At 44.9% G+C, this 24,000-nt stretch overlaps 3 protein-coding genes across 5 annotated transcripts; 2 read left to right on the top strand and 1 right to left on the bottom strand.

Annotated features, from left to right (window-relative positions):
* Positions 1-6,071: 6,071 nt before the first annotated feature.
* LOC129859109 (60S ribosomal protein L21) lies at positions 6,072-8,508 on the bottom strand. Its single transcript, XM_055928486.1, has 6 exons — positions 8,409-8,508; positions 7,587-7,665; positions 7,331-7,392; positions 7,094-7,206; positions 6,505-6,655; positions 6,072-6,195 (listed from the first exon to the last, which is right to left on the bottom strand). The coding sequence occupies exons 2-6, from the start codon at positions 7,651-7,653 to the stop codon at positions 6,106-6,108; spliced, it is 483 nt and encodes a 160-aa protein (XP_055784461.1). The 5' UTR covers positions 7,654-7,665; positions 8,409-8,508; the 3' UTR covers positions 6,072-6,105.
* A 105-nt stretch (positions 8,509-8,613) lies between these two features.
* On the top strand, positions 8,614-13,500 carry LOC129859108 (ubiquitin carboxyl-terminal hydrolase 12). Its single transcript, XM_055928485.1, has 9 exons — positions 8,614-9,188; positions 10,173-10,253; positions 10,407-10,620; positions 10,790-11,025; positions 11,219-11,295; positions 11,412-11,495; positions 11,581-11,778; positions 11,870-11,948; positions 12,769-13,500. The coding sequence occupies exons 1-9, from the start codon at positions 9,141-9,143 to the stop codon at positions 12,868-12,870; spliced, it is 1,119 nt and encodes a 372-aa protein (XP_055784460.1). The 5' UTR covers positions 8,614-9,140; the 3' UTR covers positions 12,871-13,500.
* Positions 13,501-15,867: 2,367 nt separating this feature from the next.
* LOC129859106 (G-protein coupled receptor 12-like) lies at positions 15,868-23,991 on the top strand. 3 transcript variants are annotated; one of them, XR_008760127.1, is made up of 3 exons: positions 15,868-16,269; positions 19,474-21,211; positions 21,978-23,991. XR_008760127.1 is itself a non-coding variant. In XM_055928484.1 (2 exons), the coding sequence occupies exon 2, from the start codon at positions 19,486-19,488 to the stop codon at positions 20,503-20,505; it is 1,020 nt and encodes a 339-aa protein (XP_055784459.1). In that variant the 5' UTR covers positions 15,868-16,159; positions 19,474-19,485; the 3' UTR covers positions 20,506-23,991. The 3 variants fall into 3 exon arrangements, 2 of the variants coding, with proteins under 2 accessions (XP_055784459.1, XP_055784458.1); XM_055928484.1 differs by having other exon boundaries at positions 15,868-16,159; positions 19,474-23,991; XM_055928483.1 differs by having other exon boundaries at positions 19,474-23,991.
* The last annotated feature ends 9 nt before the right edge of the window (positions 23,992-24,000 follow it).

Below are 24,000 nucleotides of genomic sequence, written 5' to 3'. Positions count from 1 at the left end.
GAAGCATCGTTACCCATAGCTCCACAAAAGCCACAGCCCTTGCAGAGCAAAGGGGAACCACTACTTCAAGGTCTCAGAGCAAGCGACGTAACCGATTGAAAGGCTACTAGCGTGCACCACCGCTACCTAGCTAGCCATTTCACATCCGTTACAATAGCACACAAGAGAACAGCTCTACTACTTCTTAGACTTGCTTTCAATGAGAATGACAGATTTATAACCCACGTTTCAATGTGAATTTGGTTGGGTCATCCAAAAAGTTACATATTGCACCTTTAAACTTACATTCATGGCCTACTATGAAATAGGCTACTGCTTGAGATTGAGGCAAAATAGCCTCTTGCAAATGGATGTGATTGGGTTTCTGGCTCTGATTTCCAAGACCTAGATTAGTCCTATCTGTTATTGGTGAATTCAATAGACTAGACTAGTCATTGATCATTTTTACTGAACAGCAGTCGTTGCAATTCAGGTCTTTGAGCTTGCCTGTCTCTGATTGATTGTAGGTTTTAAAACTGTCATGCAGGCTCCTGACACTGCATCGCTATCTTCTGTCTGTGGTGTGTGTGTGCGCGATTGTAGTCTGAGCTGAGCGACTGTCTGTCTCCAGTCTTCACACACCCGTTACATTTACAGCCCTAATCGTGATCTTATCAACCTCCTCCATATTGTTCTATGATAGGTGTGATTTAGTCACAACCCAGTCTTCATTCTCCTGCTCTGTCCCAATGTAATGCTCTTCAAACCTGACTCCTCCAATCCTGTTGACAGTTCAACCCACTCCCAATTCTAAGACACTGCTCTTTATTTAGACTTAATTGGATTAACAGTATACTATGTTTCCACAAGGATACTTTAGTTGTGAATTCAGGAAAGCTTGACACAAATCAGAAAACAAAAGTGAAAATCTTCAATCCAATATGGTGTGTACATTACCTAACGACTAGAGACCAACTACCATGCATGTACCGTGATCTGGTGTGAAATCTTACAACGGCTTCTCTGAATGAGGCCTATTGAGAACCCCAGGGCGGTACCTCTGCTCCCTCCACGCTTCAGGTCACCCGCCATCGTTATCAGCCTTTCCACCTCCACGTCCGGTCCCCGACTGTCCCAATCCCTTCACTGACAGGGGACTGGATCGATAACCCTGGGTCTGTATCTGTGTATGGTCATGGTCTACACTGATAACCACTCCTGGTAAGTGAAGGTGGAAGAAAGACCCTATCTGTCCACTATCACCTAGAGAGATGCAGTGCATTCTGTGTAAACAGGCCAGAGACAAAGAAAGAGAACAGAGAGAGAGAGATGAAACTAGCAGGATTGAGAGAACATGAAATCATGGAAACTGTGATTGGAAGAGAGAGACACAATCTGATGTCTGTCGATATATCATCCCATATGGCTTCTGCTCTCCACCGTCTACCAGTGGTGTGTGTTTGTGAGGCTTCTGCTCTCCACCGTCTACCAGTGGTGTGTGTTTGTGAGGCTTCTGCACTCCACCGTCCACCAGTGGTGTGTGTTTGTGAAGCTTCTGCTCTCCACCGTCCACCAGTGGTGTGTGTTTGTGAGGCTTCTGCACTCCACCGTCCACCAGTGGTGTGTGTTTGTGAGGCTTCTGCACTCCACCGTCTACCAGTGGTGTGTGTTTGTGAGGCTTCTGCTCTCCACCGTCCACCAGTGGTGTGTGTTTGTGAGGCTTCTGCTCTCCACCGTCCACCAGTGGTGTGTGTTTGTGAGGTTTCTGCACTCCGTCTACCAGTGGTGTGTTTGTGAGGCTTCTGCTCTCCACCGTCCACCAGTGGTGTGTGTTTGTGAGGTTTCTGCACTCCGTCTACCAGTGGTGTGTGTTTGTGAGGCTTCTGCACTCCACCGTCCACCAGTGGTGTGTGTTTGTGAGGCTTCTGCTCTCCACCGTCTACCAGTGGTGTGTTTGTGAGGCTTCTGCACTCCACCGTCTACCAGTGGTGTGTGTTTGTGAGGCTTCTGCTCTCCACCGTCTACCAGTGGTGTGTGTTTGTGAGGCTTCTGCTCTCCACCGTCCACCAGTGGTGTGTGTTTGTGAGGCTTCTGCTCTCCACCGTCTACCAGTGGTGTGTGTTTGTGAGGCTTCTGCACTCCACCGTCCACCAGTGGTGTGTGTTTGTGAGGCTTCTGCACTCTGTCTACCAGTGGTGTGTGTTTGTGAGGTTTCTGCACTCCGTCTACCAGTGGTGTGTGTTTGTGAGGCTTCTGCACTCCGTCTACCAGTGGTGTGTGTTTGTGAGGTTTCTGCACTCCGTCTACCAGTGGTGTGTGTTTGTGAGGCTTCTGCACTCCGTCTACCAGTGGTGTGTGTTTGTGAGGCTTCTGCACTCCGTCTACCAGTGGTGTGTTTGTGAGGCTTCTGCACTCCACCGTCCACCAGTGGTGTGCGTTTGTGAGGCTTCTGCACTCCGTCTACCAGTGGTGTGTGTTTGTGAGGCTTCTGCACTCCACCGTCCACCAGTGGTGTGTGTTTGTGAGGTTTCTGCACTCCGTCTACCAGTGGTGTGTTTGTGAGGCTTCTGCACTCCACCGTCTACCAGTGGTGTGTGTTTGTGAGGCTTCTGCTCTCCACCGTCTACCAGTGGTGTGTGTTTGTGAGGCTTCTGCTCTCCACCGTCTACCAGTGGTGTGTGTTTGTGAGGCTTCTGCACTCCTCCGTCTACCAGTGGTGTGTGTTTGTGAGGCTTCTGCACTCCGTCTACCAGTGGTGTGTGTTTGTGAGGCTTCTGCTCTCCACCGTCCACCAGTGGTGTTTGTGAGGCTTCTGCTCTCCACCGTCCACCAGTGGTGTGTGTTTGTGAGGCTTCTGCTCTCCACCGTCCACCAGTGGTGTGTGTTTGTGAGGCTTCTGCACTCCACCGTCCACCAGTGGTGTGTGTTTGTGAGGCTTCTGCTCTCCACCGTCCACCAGTGGTGTGTGTTTGTGAGGCTTCTGCTCTCCACCGTCCACCAGTGGTGTTTGTGAGGCTTCTGCTCTCCACCGTCCACCAGTGGTGTGTGTTTGTGAGGCTTCTGCTCTCCACCGTCCACCAGTGGTGTGTGTTTGTGAGGCTTCTGCACTCCACCGTCCACCAGTGGTGTGTGTTTGTGAGGCTTCTGCTCTCCACCGTCCACCAGTGGTGTGTGTTTGTGAGGCTTCTGCACTCCACCGTCTACCAGTGGTGTGTGTTTGTGAGGCTTCTGCTCTCCACCGTCCACCAGTGGTGTTTGTGAGGCTTCTGCTCTCCACCGTCCACCAGTGGTGTTTGTGAGGCTTCTGCTCTCCACCGTCTACCAGTGGTGTGTGTTTGTGAGGCTTCTGCACTCCACCGTCTACCAGTGGTGTGTTTGTGAGGCTTCTGCACTCCACCCTCTACCAGTGGTGTGTTTGTGAGGCTTCTGCACTCCACCGTCTACCAGTGGTGTGTGTTTGTGAGGCTTCTGCTCTCCACCGTCCACCAGTGGTGTGTTTGTGAGGCTTCTGCACTCCACCGTCCACCAGTGGTGTGTGTTTGTGAGGCTTCTGCTCTCCACCGTCTACCAGTGGTGTGTTTGTGAGGCTTCTGCACTCCACCGTCCACCAGTGGTGTCTGTTTGTGTAGTTAATGTGTGACAGACAGGGTCGATATGGCTGCTCTGGGCTGCTGGCTGAGTTGACAGCCTCAATCTGTATGTCAAATGTGTGTGATTAAGGAGCACATAGTAATTCTCTGCTTTTACCCACAAGTCCCGTTCCACGCTCCCCCTCTCCTCACTCACTGTCCCTTAGACTGTTTACTTTTTCCTCCTTCAATCAGTAACTCCCATGAGTCAGCGCTCCAGATGAAGGCCTGTTCTGTCTGTGACAGCAGATTCACACACACAGCATATGTTTGACTATCCTTGTGGGTAGTACATAACATGTATTTCCAATCAAAATCCTATTTTGCGCAACCCTAAACCTTAAATAGCCTTTGTCCTCGTGGGAACCTGGGAAATGTCCCCATGAGGGAGAATCATCCTTGTTTTAGTATCCTTGTGGGGATTTCCAGTACCCACATGGATAGCAATACAAGCCCACAGTTTCTGGAAGTTTCCTTATTTCTCTCACACTATTTGTCATATCCTTGTATATTCTATCTGGCAGGACTGATATCACTACGAGGAAAGATGAAACAGTAGGTCCCAACACCATACTGTTATCTGTACAACACCCAGGCCTCAATGTAGTCTATATTGATCAATAAGCAGGGATTTGGATGTGCCTTGCTGATAGATCACATTGATTTTGGGTTCATGTGTAACCCCAGCTTGTGTTCATTCAGCTTGTTGGAGACTTATTACACCAGTTTGATAAGGCAGGTGTCTGTACCTTCTGCCCTTAGGGAGACAGCTAAGGATAACAGAGGGTTATACAGCCTCCCGAGACCCAGCTATTTATTTTTGTTCTCTAGTGGACATCCGTTTTAAGTCCGTATCTCTGAGGCCATACATGCCACTGTATTAAGTCCGGTTGTCCTTTTGGAAGGACATTCTATGATATAATTTTCAATGATATCAGGCGTGGGGTTGTGATATTGACCACTATATTTTCTTGGTTCTTAAAAAAATATCTGGAGTCAAAATTAGTACATTTTAAAAGAATTATTATGTAATGTAATTATTACTTACAATTTATGTGAGTTTGATATTCAAATTGTTTCTAGTAAGTGAATATCTCAGGACTAGTTAAGTGAGTTGTTATCAAGAAATGCCCTTTGTAGTGGACATTTCAAAAAGCAAAGTGATAAATTGTCATATCTTAAATTCACAATATGCCTCATTATACCTGAATATTTTTTAAACACTCGAGAGTCAGTTTGTGCTCTTCCTCTCTACACTACTACAACCCTTCCAGCTGCTGCTACCATCTCAGGAAACTGGTCCTAATTGGAGTAAATATTGGGTAAAGTACTGAGGGTGGGATGAGATAACATACAGTGTTTGTCAGATATCCAGTCAGCCATTCAGCCTCCACTGATTAAACAGCACACGTCAAGATACGACAGGGGTGGTCACTACACACACACCAACCACAGAGTACACAGTCACACACACAAACTGCAGAACACGACACACACACAACAGTGTGACTGCATGGTCACATAACCGGAAAGATGTAACACCTGAATGAAGAACAATGCATGCAATGTATACTCTATTGATTCTCAGCGAATGGTGTGATTGTACTTGAAGGACATTTGGTGCTCAAACTGTCAAATCAGTGTTCTCTACTCATGTGGAAGGTGCTTATATTTGTCCTATTTCACAGGTGTGAAATATGCATGTGTGATCTGGATATTTTTTATCTCTCCCTGAGACATCTTCCAATAGTGGAGTCATCTAGGATACAATCACCGTTTAGTGCACTGCTTTCTCTGGAAATATAATCCCAGTATCTGCTCATCAGCATGCTTATAGGTACCTGGGTATTCAGTAACGGGAATGTAATTTCTCACATTGAAAACCAAAGCGGCCTATCACAGCTCATAAGCTTAAGTAACACTGCACTTGTCCTGGTGCACATTGCCCTCTGCTGGACTGACTGGCATTCCAACAGACATTCAAGGGGAACATTGAACAGGGCGCAAAGTTCAAAATAGTGTAAGTAGATAGATAATTTGGCACAAATCAGGTCTGCCTTGTACATTGACACATTTACATGTTCAAGCTATTCCACTCAATATACCCCAGATTGTCAGCTTTATTTTGGGCAAGCAATTGCCTGCACATGTACATTTTTGGGATTGGGTAACTCAAGTGTAGTATTCTTAGTGTACTTTGAGACTTGTGCTCGTCATTCTCAGCTCGCCGGTGAAATAGAAATAGCATTTAATTTCACTTCACTCTGAGTGATCAATGGAGGAGAATCATCACTGAACGACAGCAGCAACATTGGTCTCCTGGTTAGACTCTACATTATAACTAAACTAACTCAATCTTCCCACTTTCTCTCCCCCAGTCTTTGACATGCAGTAATAATGACTAACCCATGGTGTAATGCATCCATGTGTGCATGCATAAGAGACTCAGGTCCACACAAATCATTGTGTATAAACATTTTTATTTTGGTCAGCGCAGTTATGCCATGAACTCATAAGGGATGGGCTCCAGCAGCTGGGGTTCGTTGCCCTTGGTGCTGACGAAGCGGGCGTCACGAGGAGCCGTGGGCTGCAGGGGGAGACCAGGAGGAAAGGACAAATATATAGATGAGATGCCACTACTTCAATACAAACAATTCAAAGGACTATGTATTAGAAATAATGACATGGCTGAATTAACATTACAGAATGCGTCAACCAAGCAACAACTGTATTTACGCAATATTCCAATAGATCAGCATTAGTGTCCATTTTACATCTTCAATCTGGACTGTTTATGTAGAAAAGTGACAAACAAACATGGTCCTGGAGAGTGTACAGGACACTTAGAGCATTTAAACACTACTGCTAATGGCCCAGGTAAATGTGCTCTTCATACCTGGCGTTTCAGTTCCACCCAGGTGCCCTTCTGCTTGGCCTCCACCTTCCTCTTCTCGTTCTCCTTGACGCGCTGCAGGAAGCTGTCCCTGCTCTTAGAGTGCTTCACATGCTCAATACGCACGTTGATCCTCTTGGCCAGGATCTTACCCCTACAGAGAGAAGGGGACATGGCTTTCAGCTCGGAAATAAAATTCAGAGACGTTGCCTGCAAAACATACAAAAGGCTACTGGTCACTTACCTATGACATGTAAACAAAGTAATAAACATCCTGACTTAACAGAAAACATTACACTTTCAATGAATGGCGAAATAATCTGGGGGAAAAATAAGTCTTTAACAACCCTAGTTCAAACGTACAGTAAGTACTTGGCCGGGTTCTGAAGGACAAATACTGTCCCCCACGTGAATGACCACTAAGGTCAGCTCTGGTTTCAAAGTGAAGACAGGGTTCAGATGCGACAGACTTCTGTAAACATAAACCTTCAAAGAAATCAAATGCCACTTCAATTTAAGAGCATCCCATAGCCAAGCTGGAAAGGAAACGGATAGTGACAATATGACATACCCCTCCACACATTGTACTTACTTGACCTGCTTGTTGACAATGATGCCAACAGCATGTTGGGTTACGTTGTAGACTCTACCCGTCTTGCCGTGGTAGCACTTGTGAGGCATTCCTTTCTGGATGGTACCTGTACCCTGGAGGAGACATTCACAATCTTAAGAATTCTGTTTGGGGGAAGTCCAAAGAGAAAAATATAACTAATTCAGTGTAAGTGCAGTCACAACCAGTAAACACTTAGAAAGGTGGAACAAAGCCTACCTTGATGTCAACTATATCTCCCTTCCTGTAGATACGCATGTATGTAGACAAGGGAATGGGGCCTGAGGAACAAAGTACATATATTATACACAGCCAACCAAAACTCCATTCTAAGATGGCCTCAAGAGTAACTAATGAAGGCTACTTGTGTGGATTCATGCCAGAAACACCACTAACCTTGAATTATTTATTTTAAATAACTTAAAGCAACTTAAGGCATTCCAATAGATCTTCAGTCGTTCTGATATGAACTCACCATGCTTGCGGAAGGCCCGGCTGAACATGTACCTCGTCCCCCTCCTCTTGCCTCTTGTGTTGGTCATGATGCCTGATTACTGGAACATGGATATTCAAATGTCAGAGAAACCCAATGGCAAAGTATAAATTATTTATTACAGTGGCTGTAAAATGTAAGGTTACCGGTTGGCTGAGAATTATGTAGACTGATTTAGTCAAGTCAATGGATGCATTACTGTCACATACAAAAACGTAATTAAACCCTGTCTATGATATTTAGCTAGTTAGCTTACAATAACCTGGTCTGACTAACCGTCACCTGACAACTGCAATCTGTTGACAAAGTTAATTTGACTGCAAAGAAACTCCACACCGTTAGCTTAGCTACTATAACGTTAACAAAAAATTATAAGGGGACATTAAAATATGGCAACGTGAGTCAAAATACAAGATTTACGACACAGCTCTAGCTAAAACTAATTAACTCTCAAACTATCCAAAACCGATAGCGCTTAATTTCCCCTGATTGACAAAATAACTTTGCTTCAACGTGATAGTTGTTATTTTATAGGTCATGACATATTTGCTATCTGGCTATTCCATTTTAAATTCCTAAAAACCGGCTAATTTAGCGAACACTGTAGTGGCTAGGCCCACATGTGAAGCCACGCTGCTACCCCATTCATTACTCATGCCAATATATGCCATACAGACGTTCGTTAACGGGTTATTTCTGGCCTCAAATGTAGAGTATGCTTTAACATACTTATATCAATGTCTTTACATACATTTAAAACGATATTTTATGCTTTCACGGGCTGTAAAACGGAACACATCTTACCCCCGTTTGCTCGCAAGATGGCGGGTACAGCGGAAAGAGAGATTGAAAGCCCCGAAACTCCTCCTTCTGAAATAGAATTCAGGAGTGCCTTCATATTGCCCGAACAAAAATACAATTGTAGGATGAATTTGTCACCTTTACGTTGATCTAATGTCAGTTTTTATTTTATACTGTAATGACTAAACTCACACAGGGGTTGGGTAAAATGATGATTTCAGATCAGATAATATTTGACTTCCTATTGGAGTGTTGACGCACTGTGAAGCGTCATGTCAGTGAACTGAGTGGTAAACGACTCATCTGATAGATAGATACAACTTTTGTTTGCAAAATGAATGGGAGAAATGCATATTTTACTGTACTTGTGCTTAATCGAAATATTTTATTTATGAACTGCTGACCGTGGCAGATTGCTAGCTTTATAGCTAGTTATATACTGTAACTAGCTACACAAGTAAATTGGATTTTCGTTTTCATAACTTAACGTTAGCCTGATCAAAGATTCAGTGAGCTTGACTCTGGTTTGACAGAGTTAGCTGTGTCCAGAATTGCACGTGTGGGCATATGTGTGCGTTTCATATTATGTACGCCACAGAACATGGACATCGGAAGGATATTTTTTAGCACGGCGCTAAGACCAAGCGGAGCTCGCATCGCCAGTCCAGCAGTGGGCCCTCATGAGGGTCCTCCTCGCGTCCGCGCGGTGATTGGGTGGAAGATGGCGCTGGGCGAATGGAAATCCTAATGACAGTTTCCAAATTTGCCTCTTTTTGTACCATGGTGAGTAAATGGCATCTACTGCACAAATGTAAAGTGATGTGAGGATGGCATGACAACCGCGGTTGTGTTGTTTTCATATTGCGTGGCAGGGAAGATGGTTAAAATCTTCTACTTTCCCGTTGCTACCCAGTCACTTTTCTTAGCTAGCTAACGTTAGCTAAGTAGCTTCACTGACACGACAATCTTGTTTTCTTTTCACGTTCTTTAGTTAGCCTAGCTAGCTACGTTAATATCGTAGCGTAGGTCTACATTGTTATATATTAGCTGTTTATGTATGATCTTACATTTAATTAGCGAAAACAACAAATCAAATGCTGTGCTCATATCCGCCCACAATGTGACCTACTGACCGCACCGCATAGTTCTGCGGCTTCAGCACCGCTGTAGTTACCGCGTTTAGTTTACACATTCATTTTGTAGTAAAACAGTGTGGGTGTCAAGGCATTTGGACACAACCACCATAGTTCATTGTCAAATCTAACAAAGTTTATGGTCACAATTGTAAAATGCATTTGCTCACACCTGTACTTTTCCTGGATGTCAATGATAATTTAGGTTGCAAACTTTTCCAGATAGCTAGTTTTAGTTAACTACGGTGATACAATGTTGTGACTGATGGATGATACAGTGAGTTATCGTCCTGAAAACCAAGCCACTTTGAGCTGTTTCTGGAACACATGATCAGCTGCGCGTTAGATTGCATGACAAGACCGACATGTTGTTCCGTGTCTTGTAAAGATAGCTAACTCCTTAGTGGTCATTAATTTGGATAATGCATTGGGTTTTTGTTTTGTGTTCATAACCAACCTCCGGCCATGTAGGTCTACTCAGGAAATCCTGTTTGCAGTGCATTTGCACAGCCGCTTATGTCAGTCATGTTCCATTATCAAAGAATCGCCATTGGCATTGGATATGAAATAGCATTGATACACACTTACATAGACCTATGCTAAAAAATATCAGCACTTTGTTTCTGTGTTCCAGGGCGCCAATGCCTCCGCTCTGGAGAAAGAGATTGGCTCAGAGCAGTTCCCTGTCAACGAGCACTACTTCGGCTTGGTCAACGTAAGTGAGAGTGCCGTAGTTCACATGCACATGTCTGCATAATCTGTGTTTCAGATCACATGTGCCTTCTGCATATAGATGGTTCAAATCGGGTGTGCATCCAGCTCTCAGCCTCACTCTCTGTATTCCTCATGTATTTCCCCCTCTATGCAGTTTGGGAACACCTGCTACTGTAACTCGGTGCTGCAGGCTCTGTACTTCTGCCGTCCATTCCGGGAGAAGATCCTGGCCTACCGCAGCCAGCCCCGACGCAAGGAGAACCTGCTGACCTGCCTGGCCGACCTGTTCCACAGTATCGCCAACCAGAAGAGGAAGGTGGGAGTCATACCACCCAAGAAGTTCATCACACGCCTACGCAAGGAGAATGGTGAGTGGGAGGTAGTATGATTGCAGTTCAGGAAGGGGGGGAATAGAGGAAGAAGTGGATGGTTGAAAATGTTGTGGGTGTGGACATTTTTACAGCAGGAGTAAGAGGGATGAGGTTGACACACTCCCCTGTCTCCCCTGTTCCCTCCCCCTCTCCTCTACCCCTGCAGAGCTGTTCGACAACTACATGCAACAGGATGCCCATGAGTTCCTGAACTACCTGCTCAACACCATTGCTGACCTGCTGCAGGAGGAGAGGAAGCAGGACAAGACCAACGGCCGTCTAGCCAATGGCTCGCTCGACTCCCAGAACCACAACAGCAACACCCCGCCCCCCTCCACCTGGGTCCATGAGATCTTCCAGGGAACCCTCACCAACGAGACCCGCTGCCTCACCTGCGAAACGGTACCTACCGTCTGAGTCTGACTCCCCATGTCAACTAGTGACGTCCCTGTTGTTGTTGTGGTCAGCAGGATGCAATACTTGTCTGTGATACGCTGTAGAGAGAAGGCAGGCTCAAGTTCTGTTGGCATGAAGATAGACTGATGTTTTTGTCTGGCTCTAGTCATCACAGGTTGTTGTTGTTTTCTCCCTACAGATCAGCAGCAAAGACGAAGACTTCCTGGACCTGTCAGTGGACGTGGAGCAGAACACCTCCATCACACACTGTCTCAGGTAACATCTACAACACCTAACTACAATAACACATTACATACTGACTGACCTGTGTATTGCTTCTTTCTCCATGTGACTCCAAGTACCATGATCTCTCTCTCCTTCGCTCCCTCCAGGGGGTTTAGTAACACAGAGACTCTCTGCAGTGAGTATAAGTACTACTGTGAAGAATGTAGAAGCAAACAGGAGGCACACAAAAGGTCAGTGTTGGCAGTGTTGTGGACATAAAAGTATTCTTTGCTAAGTTTTTATTGCTACTATAAGGTATTGTGTGTGCGCCCCCAGGATGCGTGTGAAGAAGCTGCCTATGATCCTGGCTCTACACCTGAAGAGGTTTAAGTACATGGAGCAGCTGCAACGTTACACCAAGCTGTCCTATCGCGTCGTCTTCCCTCTGGAGCTCCGCCTCTTCAATACCTCAGGAGACGCAACCAATCCTGAGAGACTCTACGACCTGGTCGCTGTCGTGGTGCATTGTGGGAGGTCAGTATTGTGTCTACAAGGTTGTCTTAAAGTATCCAAACTGACCATAAAGAGTGTGAGTGTGTCCATGACTGCATTGTCTTGTTTTCAGTGGCCCAAACCGAGGACACTACATCGCCATTGTGAAGAGTCATGACTTCTGGCTGCTGTTTGATGACGACATTGTAGAGGTAAGCTAGTCGTGTGTGTCTGTGCGTGCAGGAGAACATACATGTGTGATGACGACATTGTAGAGGTAAGCTAGTCGTGTGTGTCTGTGCGTGCAGGAGAACATACATGTGTGATGACGACATTGTAGAGGTAAGCTAGTCGTGTGTGTCTGTGCGTGCAGGAGAACATACATGTGTGATGACGACATTGTAGAGGTAAGCTAGTCGTGTGTGTCTGTGCGTGCAGGAGAACATACATGTGTGATGACGACATTGTAGAGGTAAGCTAGTCGTGTGTGTCTGTGCGTGCAGGAGAACATACATGTGTGATGACGACATTGTAGAGGTAAGCTAGTCGTGTGTGTCTGTGCGTGCAGGAGAACATACATGTGTGATGACGACATTGTAGAGGTAAGCTAGTCGTGTGTGTCTGTGCGTGCAGGAGAACATACATGTGTGATGACGACATTGTAGAGGTAAGCTAGTCGTGTGTGTCTGTGCGTGCAGGAGAACATACATGTGTGATGACGACATTGTAGAGGTAAGCTAGTCGTGTGTGTCTGTGCGTGCAGGAGAACATACATGTGTGATGACGACATTGTAGAGGTAAGCTAGTCGTGTGTGTCTGTGCGTGCAGGAGAACATACATGTGTGATGACGACATTGTAGAGGTAAGCTAGTCGTGTGTGTCTGTGCGTGCAGGAGAACATACATGTGTGATGACGACATTGTAGAGGTAAGCTAGTCGTGTGTGTCTGTGCGTGCAGGAGAACATACATGTGTGCGCCCTTGTGTTTTGTGCGACCCCACTGATCCATGTTGTCTCTCCTTCCCTCTGCAGAAGATAGACGCCCAGGCCATAGAGGAGTTCTATGGCCTCACCTCTGAGATCTCCAAGAACTCTGAGTCAGGCTACATCCTCTTCTACCAGTCCAGAGACTGACTGGCCCTGGAGAGGACAGCGCCTCCCATTGGAGCGGAGGAGAAAAGCCCAGTGCCTCAGCAGTGGGAATAATGGACCATACTAGTGTATACCCTCAGTGGGGTCACACACCTGCACAGGTGTCATTCAAACCTGTGTATATGGATCTACTGCAGCTCAACCTCGGAGTCAGTTCCCCTGTCCTAGCCCCCCCCGTCCTACCTCCCCAAAAACCCTGTCACTTAGGCTGGAGATGCAGCTACAGGGGAGAGTTTTGTCAAAGGATCAGTGGATGTTGTATCAAAGTTTTGTTAGTTCGAAAGGTGTTTAATGAGGGTTGTACAGAGGTTTTGGGAATGAGGCGTTAGTTATAGCATGAGTGTTTGGGTGGGGTGAGTGGGTATTTAATGATTCATGTGTTGTAATATCGACCAGGCGTCTGCACACTCCCTCAGACTGTAACACTGCTTTGTTGCCTGGCTGGGGCCCAGTCAGAGTAGACCAGTTTACTGCATGAAGTTAGGAGGGTGGAGGCGAGTGTTCCAAGTGTGGGACGTTTTGGTGTATTTCTACCGTGTACAAAATGTGGTATTTGTATAAATATTATGAGAAGAATAAGATAATATTATCATAGGGAGGGAGGGGGAGGGGGGGGGGGGGGGGGGCGTAAGACCTTGAGAAGAACATGTATTGACACTATGGTGCACTTTTGATACCTTTTTGTAGGTGTTGTAAAGGTTTATGTGAGGGTTTGCTTGAGAAATGGTCATTGTGAAATGTTCATTTTCTGTTTTAAAGAAAAATTAATAAAAGCTAATAAATAGTGTGTGTGTGTGTGACGCAAAAGGGTTCGTGGTGCACACTGATGACTCATTTATACTCAGCATTGCCTCTCTGTGGTTGTACCTGGTCACTACAGGTTCATACTGCAACAGCACAATTGCAGTCTATTTTTAAACCATTCACACCTCCAGTCATGATGCTGCAGCCTAGCCCACCCACTGTTGCCTTAACAACAACAACAGGGCTAGATTATGCTAGGGCAGCTCATTGTAGGAGACTAGCCACCTACAGAGACATCTGAATAAATACTTTATCACTGATTTGAGTGTATTAGTCAATGGGAATATATTGCAAATGTATTTCCTTTCATTAATGGAAGATTGAAAGCGAAGGCCCTCAAGCACAGAGAAACTGAGAGTGGTTTGGAATAGTGGGATGAGAATCGGGAGGTGGTGGTGGCTGACACAGATTGTAGTTAGAGTAGACATGCCCAGAATAGCAATCCACGGGGGGCTAGGAAGTCGAGAGAAGCGCTCCACATCAAAACTACATGCCATCATTATAGAACTGAAGAAAACAAATTAAAGGGAAAATCTAAAAAATATATATATGTTGGTATTTTCATTAGTCCACTTTTGATATGGTCCCAAAATGTTTTGCATGTTAGCAGTTACATTTTCAAGATATTGGACTTTCAAGATGCAAAGTTTCACTGGCCACATTAAAATGCATTCAATTTGAATTGTAGGAAGTAGAATTTAATTCAAACCAATTCAACTGAGATGTGAAACACGAAAGTCTCATTTGACAAATCTTATCAAAAAGATGTCACTTATTAATGCAATGAATACACATACCATTTAAAATAGCATACTATCTTGATTATAATTCAAATACGTTTTTTTCCTTGTCATGAGATGTTAGTGTTCCCTTCCATACTGCTGTTTGATCTAATGCATTCTGGGAAATCTATTTTTTTCAGATATTTAAAATATATAATTATAGACATTAGAATTATGGAATTATGGCACAACGATTCTCTACACGAAACTTGCTTGTTTTGTCATATAAACTGAACATAGGCAAACTCTTTTTTTTGCATAGTTCATCTTTAAAGTTTGAAGTTCAAACATTCCATATTGGAAAATAAATGTTCGATCCAAAGCATACTAATTATTCAACTGTCCTGTATAGCCTATCTGAACCTATAAGACATGAGCCATCCTTGCGCCTTCTTCCAGCTTGGATAGAAAGTTGATTAGCAAAAACCCGTCTATTAATGCCAAATACTACAGTCCACCCTCAAAACACTAGCGTAGTATCGATTGTTCCATTACTACTATCTATAGCTATACAGTATTTAGCCGATATTAAGCTGCTATTTATAAATGTTTTATACAAATTATACATAAAATAGTCTAACAACGAGGAAAACGTAGTCATACATTTAGCCACTATTTATTGTTAAACTACACAAATGGGCTGCAATCAAGGTAAATTCAATTAAATCTAACTTGAGATACTCCCTTGGTCTTCTTAAATCCTCCTGAGACATTCATTTGTGAATTATATGTCCATTAAGCAGCACACAATTTAAACGTAGTCTTGAATGATGCATGACTAGATATACCAGAGATAAGGGACAATGAATAGATTTCTGTACCGTGTTGAAACAGGTGTTGTTGAGGAGAATGCGAGGCTCTATTAAAGATGTTACAGATCTGCTGTATTTCAATCACCACTCTCTTCTCCCCTGTTTTTGATGTTGCTACGGCAATCAAGCTGTTGTTAACCATCTCGCTAACTGTCGCTTCTCCGGAGAGATCATTTTCTAAACTAAACTCATAAAGAACTCCCTTAGAACGAAACATTATGCTCTCAGTCTGAAATGCGCATTGAACACATAAACTCCACTTATTGCACTGGCGCCAGTGTAGCCTTGACTACAGCATTTGTTTACGGATGTCCCCTTACCTTCAATCAGTTCAATTAGGCCTGTATGTTTTTCAAAGCTTAAGGCACTTTGATCAGTCACATTATTGAAGCTCAAGAAACAAATACTTAGCTTCATAGTAGGCTACATATAGATATTAAAAAGGTTTATGAATACTTTTTTGGAGGGTTACTGTCAAAAGTATTTATTATAATATATATATATATTTGTTTTAATAGACCGATGACCCACAGGGGTGTCCGGTACGCCATTCACGAACACACGCAGAGAGTTGCGCACCACACTCCTATCTGTCTCTGTCCTTGAGCAGTGTGTGCAGACATACGGATAAGTCCTGGTATTGAGCTGTTGCTGCCTCTTCTTCCGGTAGAGGGTAGCCTATTGAACAAACAGGACCCGTCTCGGAGTCTGGCCCGTTTGGGACTCACTCAGAGCAGCAAAGACCCATCCCCCGATGCTACTGCTGCATCTCCATCTGATCTAGGCGCCGCACCTGCCGCCAACGTTATCAATTGCGTATCATGGAAATACAGCAAGGACGCACTTTTTCCTAGACCGAACATCAGAGTCTAGGTAGGCTGTGGATAGCGGTAGATGAATGGAGGAATGAATGGACGAGCGGGCTATTGTTACTGCAACCTGGCAGTGCATTTGGAAGAACCATAGATGATAAAACATTAATGGTGAGACTAATGAGAATGTATGAGAGGGCTACAAAGGACCAGGATTCGGAAAGCGTCTGTTTTGCGTTATTGCAAAACAGACACTTGGTGGTGTGAGTTATAACCGGTACCGTTGTTGTGCTGAAATTCTCCCCCCTGCCAGAATCACCCCCCCCCCCGTTCTTCATTGATGCGACTTGCTTGCTAGTTGCGATTTCTGCTCTACACTCCTTTGTCAGTTTAGCCTACATTTCACTGATCTTAGTAGCAGAAAGCATTTTTGTCTGCAGTTTTCGGTTTGGCTATTTGTTTCAAGTGTATGTGGCGGTTCTAGCTTGTATGACGCCCCGGGCGAACCCCCCCATTCAGCGCCCGCGTCTGACTCTAGCCACACAATTAAGGAAATTAGAAGGGGGGGGATTCTGGCAGGGGCCAGATTTTCGGCACAACACCTGGAATGTTATTGATAGGCCTATCAGTCCCCACACTGTTAGAAAAAAGGTGCTATCTAGAACCTAAAACGGTTCTTAGGCTGTCCCATAGGAGAACCCATGTTGGTTCTTTCCACAGAGGGTTCTACATGGAACCCAAAATAGTTCTCCTATGGGGACAGCCAAGGAATCCTTTTGGAACCCTTTTTTCTAAGAGTGCAGGCAATCAGAGGTTTGGGTGAAGACAGGCTTATCAATAACATCCCTGTATATACTGCATGTGTGCATAGTGTAAAGATGCATGTCTATTGGGCTTCCTATTACATGGTTTGTATTTTCATATTTAGGCCTATTATTAACTTATTATACATTTACTGATAATTTTTTACAGTTTTTAATTAGACTTTATATGGAGCCTATTGGTAAGCACCACAAGGCTACTCCATACCACAACAGCAAGTTATAGTGTGTGTTGTTGTTTCAATTTGTATCAGATAGGACACAATATATTTGACATTATTTTTACAGTGCCTTCGGAAAGTATTCAGACCCCTTTACTTTTTTTCACATTTTGTTATATTACAGCCTTATTCTAAAATGGCTTAAATAAAAACTATTCCTCACGAATCTACACACAACACCCCATAATGACAAAGCAAAAAATGTTTTTTAGAAATGTTTGCAAATGTATCATATTTACATAACTATTCAGTATTTTGTTGAAGAACCTTTGGCAATGATTACTGCCTGGAGTCTTCTTGGGTATGACGGTACAAGCTTGGAACACCTGTATTTGGGGAGTTTCTCCCAGTCTTCTCTGGAGATCCTCTCAAGCTCTGTCAGGTTGAATTGGGAGCGTTGCTGCACAGCTATTTTCAGGTCTCTCCAGAGATGTTCGATCAGGTTCAAGTCCGTGATCTGGCTAGGCCACTCAAGAACCTTCAGAGACTTGTCCCGAAGTCACTCCTACGTTGTATTGGCTGTGTGCTTAGGGTCGTTGTCCTGTTGGAAGGTGAACCGTCGCCCCAGTCTGAGGTCCTGAGAACTCTGGAGCAGGTTTTCATCAAGGGTCTCACTGTACTTTGCTCCGTTCATCTTTCCCTCGATCCTGACTCCCTGCCACTGAAAAACATCCCCACAACATGATGCTGCCACCACCATCCTTCACTGTAGGGATGGTGCCAGGTTTCCTCCAGACGTGACACTTGGCATTCAGGCCAAAGAGTTCAATCTTGGTTTCATCAGACCAGAGAATCTTGTTTCTCATGGTCTGAGAGTCTTTAGGTACCTTTTGGCAAACTCCAAGAGGGCTATCATGTGCCTTTTACTGAGAAGTGGCTTCCGTCTGGCCACTCTACCATAAAGGCCTGATTGGTGGAGTGCTGCAGAGATGGTTATCCTTCTGGAAGGTTCTCCCATCTCCACAGATGAATTCTGGAGCTCTGCCAGAGTGACCATTGGGTTCTTGGTCACCTCCCTGACAAAGGTCCTTCTCCCCCAATTGCTCAGTTCAGCCGGGCAACCAGCTCTAGGAAGAGTCTTGGTGGTACAAAACTTCTTCCATTTTAGAATGATGGAGGCCATGAGTTCTTGGGGAACTTCAATGCTGCAGAAATGTTTTGGTACCCTTCCCCAGATCTGTGCCTCGACACAATCCTGTCTCAGAGCTCTACGGACAGTTCCTTCGACCTCATGGCTTGGTGTTTGCTGTGACATCCACTGTCAACTGTTGGACCTTGTATAGACAGATGTGTGCCTTTCCAAATCATGTCCAATCAATTTACCACAGGTGGACTCTAATCAAGTTGTAGAAACATCTCAAGGATGCTCAATGGAAACAGGATGCACCTGAGATCAATTTTGAGTCGCATAGAAATTGGTCTGATTACTTATGTGTCACGTTCCTGACCTTATTTCCTTTGTTTAGTCTTTGTTTAGTTGGTCAGGACGTGAGCTGGGTGGGTGTAGTCTATGTTATGTGTTTCTATGTTTAGGTTGTCAATTGGCCTGATATGGTTCTCAATCAGAGGCAGGTGTTTTATGTTGTCTCTGATTGGGAACCATATTAAGGTAGCCTGTTTTCACTGTTTGTTTGTGGGTGATTGTTCCTGTTCGTGCGTTCATGTGTTTTATGTTCTCTAGTTCAGGACTGTAGCTTCGTTGGTTTTCGTCTGTTTATTGTTTTGTTCGTATTGAAGAAGTATTCTAATAAATATGGATACATACCACGCTGCGCTTTGGTCCTCCTCTCTTTCTACCGACGGAAGCCGTTACATTATGTAAATAGGATATTTACATGGTTTTTTTTGTTGATAGATTTGCAAACATTATAACAAACAGTTTTTGTTTTGTCATTATGGGGAATTGTGTGTAGATTGATGAGGAAAACAGTTACTTGTATTCATTTTAGAATAAGGCTGTAACGTAACAAAATGGAAAAAGGGAAGGGGTCTGGATACTTTTTCAAAATAAATAAGGCTTTACAAGTAGAATGTGCATGTTTGTGTGAGTAGATGGATTCCAGGATACTAAAGTCCTCTATGAATGTATGATCTTCACTCCCTCATATCTGTGTGGCTTCTTAAGTGAAGAGTGTGTGTGTGATCTCACATAGTGTGTGTGTGTGTGTGTGTGTGTGTGTGTGTGTGTGTGTGTGTGTGTGTGTGTGTGTGTGTGTGTGTGTGTGTGTGTGTGTGTGTGTGTGTGTGTGTGTGTGTGTGTGTGTGTGTGTTTGTATGGATGGATTCACGTGTGCGTGTGTGATCTCTTATAATAATAGCGCGTGTGTTTCCAGACAGGGGCCAAAATGAGCAACGACTATGAGGCATCAGTCACCCCCAGCTGGCTGACCTCTGACCCCACTGTCTGGTCCAGCAGCAGAGACGGATTCACAGACAACGCCACTTACCCACCTATGGACTCCTTCCCACCGCTGCCCCCTCTCCTGGTCAATCCCTGGGACATCTTGCTGTGCTCCTCAGGGACCCTCATCGCCTGTGAAAACGCCCTGGTGGTACTGGTGATCTGGCAGAACCCGGCTCTGCGTGCCCCCATGTTCCTGCTGATCGGCAGCCTGGCCCTGGCTGACCTCCTGGCTGGTCTGGGCCTGGTGCTCCACTTCACCTTGGCCTACCTGCTGAGGTCTGACTTGGCCCAGCTGCTGACTGTGGGTCTGGTGGTGGCCTCCTTCTCAGCCTCCGTCTTCAGCCTGCTGGCCATCACCATAGACCGTTACCTGTCACTCTACTACGCTCTGACCTACAACTCAGAGCGCACCGCCGCCTTCACCTACACCATGCTGGTCGTCCTCTGGGGCCTGTCTCTCTGTCTGGGCCTACTTCCCGTCACGGGGGTGAACTGCCTGACGGAGGAGTCGACATGCAGCGTGGTGCGCCCGCTGACTAAGAACAACGTGGTGGTGCTGTCCGTATCCTTCCTCCTGCTGTTCGGCCTCATGCTGCAGCTGTACGTGCAGATCTGTAAGATCGTCATGCACCACGCCCACCAGATCGCCTTGCAGCATCACTTCCTGTCCGCCTCGCCCCACTACGTCACAACCAGGAATGGCGTTTCCACGCTGGCCATCATCCTGGGGACGTTTGCCGCCTGCTGGATGCCCTTCACCGTCTACTCACTGGTCGCCGACTACACGTACCCACCTCTCTACACATACGCCACCCTGGTGCCCGCCACCTACAACTCAGTCATCAACCCAGTGATCTACGCCTTCAGGAACCAGGACATCCAGAAGGCTCTGTGGCTGGTGTGTTGTGGCTGTATACCGGCCAGGGTGGCCCACAGGGCCCGGACCCCCAGCCACGTCTGACCCAGACCCAGGCCCCGGGAGGGAAGGAGAGAGGTGCCCTGGGCAGAGGGAGGAAGGCAGACAGGCAGCCTGGGCTCAGGCAGATGGCTGGAAAGGACGGTCTGTGTGCATAGTAATTTTAGCCGCTTTTACTGATATGGGTTTTTATGCTCAAAAGGATTGAGAGATTATTATTAGATTATTAAAGATTGTGCCACTTTACGCACATCAAATAAAGGGCTTGTGTTTGTGTGTATACAAAAAGATAGGATGTCGCACGGACAGAGAAGGAGGAAGAGAGGAGGAGAAGTGGAGTGAGTGATGACAGAGGGGGGGCGATTATCAAGATGCATACAAGATGAAGTCGGGCTGAGGGCTCAAGCATCTTGTCTCGCTGCTGCACTCTGAACGTACCTTGAAAGCTAAATAACCACGGGAGGCTAAAAATAGCCCGGGTGCTCTGTGATCCGCGAGCAGTGCGTCCGACACAGACTCCATGCAAAGAAACCAAGGCGGAGAGCGGGCGCCTATCTTCCCCTTCCTCCCTCCTTCCATCCACTTTTATTTCGCTTCATCTCTCCCTATTTGGCTTTAAAGCCCCCACCCTTGAGCGTGTGAGAATGATGTTCTGCTTTTACATTCTGAGAGGTGACAACAGCCTCGGGAAGGAAAGTCCCCTGATACCTGTAGCACGCACCGTTAACCCTCCAAATGCCTTTATTTTATGGTAAGGCTTTGATAGTTTTGATATCTCTGTTTTATCCCTCCACTTCTTCTACATAAACAGATCAACTAATCATACCTAATTCATTGGGCATTGCAGGCACATTGGGTAGGCAGGCTGACTGTTCTTGAATGTAGCGTGTGAAATGTTCCCTCTGTGAATCGAGTTGGTTGTTCAAGCTACTCAGTTTGTAGTTAGACCAGCTGGGTGTTGTTGCAACTGAATGTATTTTTTATATTAATTTGATCTCTTAGCCTGTCCATTAGGTTATGAAAACGCCTTATCCTCACCCCAACCTTCAACCTAACCTTCAACCTGTTGCATAGGACTTTAATGTAAACCGTTTCCCCTAATAGCCAGGCCTAGGCCTGTTGGCTAAACCATCACTATCACTCAGCGCTTCCCCTCTCCCCACCTGTTATAATAAAATCAGTCAGTCACACTCAGGCCTAATACTTTGGCATTATCCTAATATATGGTTTGTGAATTTAAAAAGCACTGTAAAATATAAATTAGCAATCATATTGGTTTTCCTTTTTCATGAAAATGGCATCATCAGCAGTCCATCTTCAATATTCTTCTAATTGCTACTCTGTACCTCATCCTGTTGCGAAAAAAAAACTACTTGAATGCAATAAGCTATGAATGCTGAGCCAATCAGAAAAATGTATGATCATGGAAATTCATAATATACATATAGAATATAGACCCCTAACCCCCCCCCCCCCCTCTCTTTCCCTATACCACATCTATGACTGGCCATATCCAGATGACCAATATCCTAAGTGACAGACCCTGGCACAATGTCTGGTTCAGATCTTTGGATAGCAAGAAAGGAGAGAGCAGTGACACATCTTGCTGTTCCAGCTTTGGATGTCTCCTGCCTCCTGGAACCACTTCCTTACCCTGGCTGACAAATGCCCACCACCCCCTGACCCTAGCCAGTGTAAGGACGTCACGCTGCTTGCCAATTCCTCCTGATTTGCTCACACCGAGTCACGATCAAACCCAGGACTTCCATTTTGCTAGCACACGTGATCGCCCTCCTTGACAATGTACCAACCATTTGAGCTATCGAAAAATATGTAAGGCAGTAGCTCCATCGGTGATATTTCACTAGCTGTGGAGTGAGTTTACCGTACATGTTCTTAAGCGCTTCCAGATCCTCAGTCTACCCCGTCATATCAGTGTGCAGCAGTAACTAAGTGTTAGTTACTACATGGACCGACAGAAATACTCTGTCAGCAATAACAGCCTCTCCCCAGTAACATGACCACCTCCAGCATGATGATATACGACGACCACAACCAACAGCCCTTCTGCGATGCCTAGCAAAGTCCTTATACACCAGGCCCAAACAAGGACTCAACTTCCTAAGACTTGTGCTGTATGTGATTTCTCCAAATGGGAAATCAGATCTTGACTTATGTGTTTTGTTTTTGAAAATGTGAATGGTACAGGATACTGACTGCCACCGCCCAGTATTCTGTCATTAGTCATTACAACGTCACTGCCTTTTTTTATTCTGAATCTACTGCTCTATTCTCTGGCTATGGTCTTCTTCAATATCTTACAATGAATGAAATTGGACTCGGTAAGAAAATATCTTACAAGTTTTCAGTTGCATCTGCCTTTGTAAACCTATGAAGTGTTTTTGAGTGTTGTAAACCTAAGCGTCTGTGAATAAGGAAAATGTTTCTGCATTTGAGTGTGTGTGTGTGTGTGTGTGTGTGTGTGTGTGATCTGTGTACCATAGAAATATAATTAATTATATTTATATAATTTATATATTATATAATTATATACATTTTTTATTATATAATTATATTTATATTTCTATGGCTTGTATGGGGGTTTGTGATCAGCAGCACAGACCTCCTGTATATCTGTCTCCATGGGGACAGTGGCTCTGAGGACTTACTTCCAGTGTGACCCTTTGACCTCAGAGGAAATTGTCTGCTTGTCTTCCTATCATTCTGAGAGAAGTGACCTTCTAAGAGAAGTGACAAATTCCACCACAGGAATGAAATAGAGAAGGATATGTTTAAATTATGGTGTACGTGTGCAGCTGACTGAGCCGTAGTGAGGGGTTAAAGGCAATGGCGTCACGTGACTGATGGAAAAATAACCTATATCGTTATCACAGGTTCTGGTGGCTCTTACAGACAAACAATAATACCAAGAAAACACTTCTTTACCTTTGAAGAATAATCTATTTTGTTATATTTATTGAAAGTCTCAACAACAAAAAATCTCAGCGTTGTCTCGCCTAAACTATGATGTATCTAAAGTAACTTGTATTTTAATGCGCTGTAGAGCCTCTCTTGAATGAATTGGTAAAGAAATGATTGTTTATTTTGTATGGCATTCTGTTGACCAATTAGATTCTGTAAATAGAGCATGCATATCATTATAGGGGTGTTGTGACATCATGTATGGTGCTACCTACTGCAGGATCCCAGGGGGACTCAGGTGCACCGTATTCAAATGACATCAAATTTGACCCCCTTTTATTGTCATTTTACAGTCTGTTTACATTTCCATCCCTAGCCCCTTCCCCCCAATCCCACCTCCTTCTTTAGGCAGATCTGCAAAGTCTGGATAGGTGAACGCAGTATGGCATACACTTTAGTTAGCAGATTAGCCTGTTGGAGGGTTAGATGGTGCTGTCACAGTACTGCTTACACCTATCCCAAACCTTGAGGATCTGCCAGACCAATGAGCTAAGGGCTAGGGACGGAAATGGAACCGGGCCTACCTTGTTTGATGAATGTTCTCTCATGTACAGTGTC

Source organism: Salvelinus fontinalis, chromosome 7 (genome assembly GCF_029448725.1).
Source record: "Salvelinus fontinalis isolate EN_2023a chromosome 7, ASM2944872v1, whole genome shotgun sequence".
Lineage (NCBI taxonomy): Eukaryota > Metazoa > Chordata > Actinopteri > Salmoniformes > Salmonidae > Salvelinus > Salvelinus fontinalis.
This window is presented reverse-complemented; position numbering and strand designations above follow the sequence as displayed.

Bases quoted from the DNA above. Each gene is read 5' to 3' on its own strand.
- LOC129859109 (XM_055928486.1), bottom strand. From the start codon at position 7,653: ATGACCAACACAAGAGGCAAGAGGAGGGGGACGAGGTACATGTTCAGC. The intron at 7,393-7,586 runs GTGAGTTCATAT...TTTGTTCCTCAG, and splicing joins CCGGGCCTTCCGCAAGCATG to GCCCCATTCCCTTGTCTACA. The intron at 6,196-6,504 runs GTATGAAGAGCA...CTCCCCCTGCAG, and splicing joins GGGTGGAACTGAAACGCCAG to CCCACGGCTCCTCGTGACGC.
- LOC129859108 (XM_055928485.1), top strand. From the start codon at position 9,141: ATGGAAATCCTAATGACAGTTTCCAAATTTGCCTCTTTTTGTACCATG. The intron at 11,496-11,580 runs GTCAGTGTTGGC...GTGCGCCCCCAG, and splicing joins AAACAGGAGGCACACAAAAG to GATGCGTGTGAAGAAGCTGC. The intron at 11,779-11,869 runs GTCAGTATTGTG...TCTTGTTTTCAG, and splicing joins GTCGTGGTGCATTGTGGGAG to TGGCCCAAACCGAGGACACT.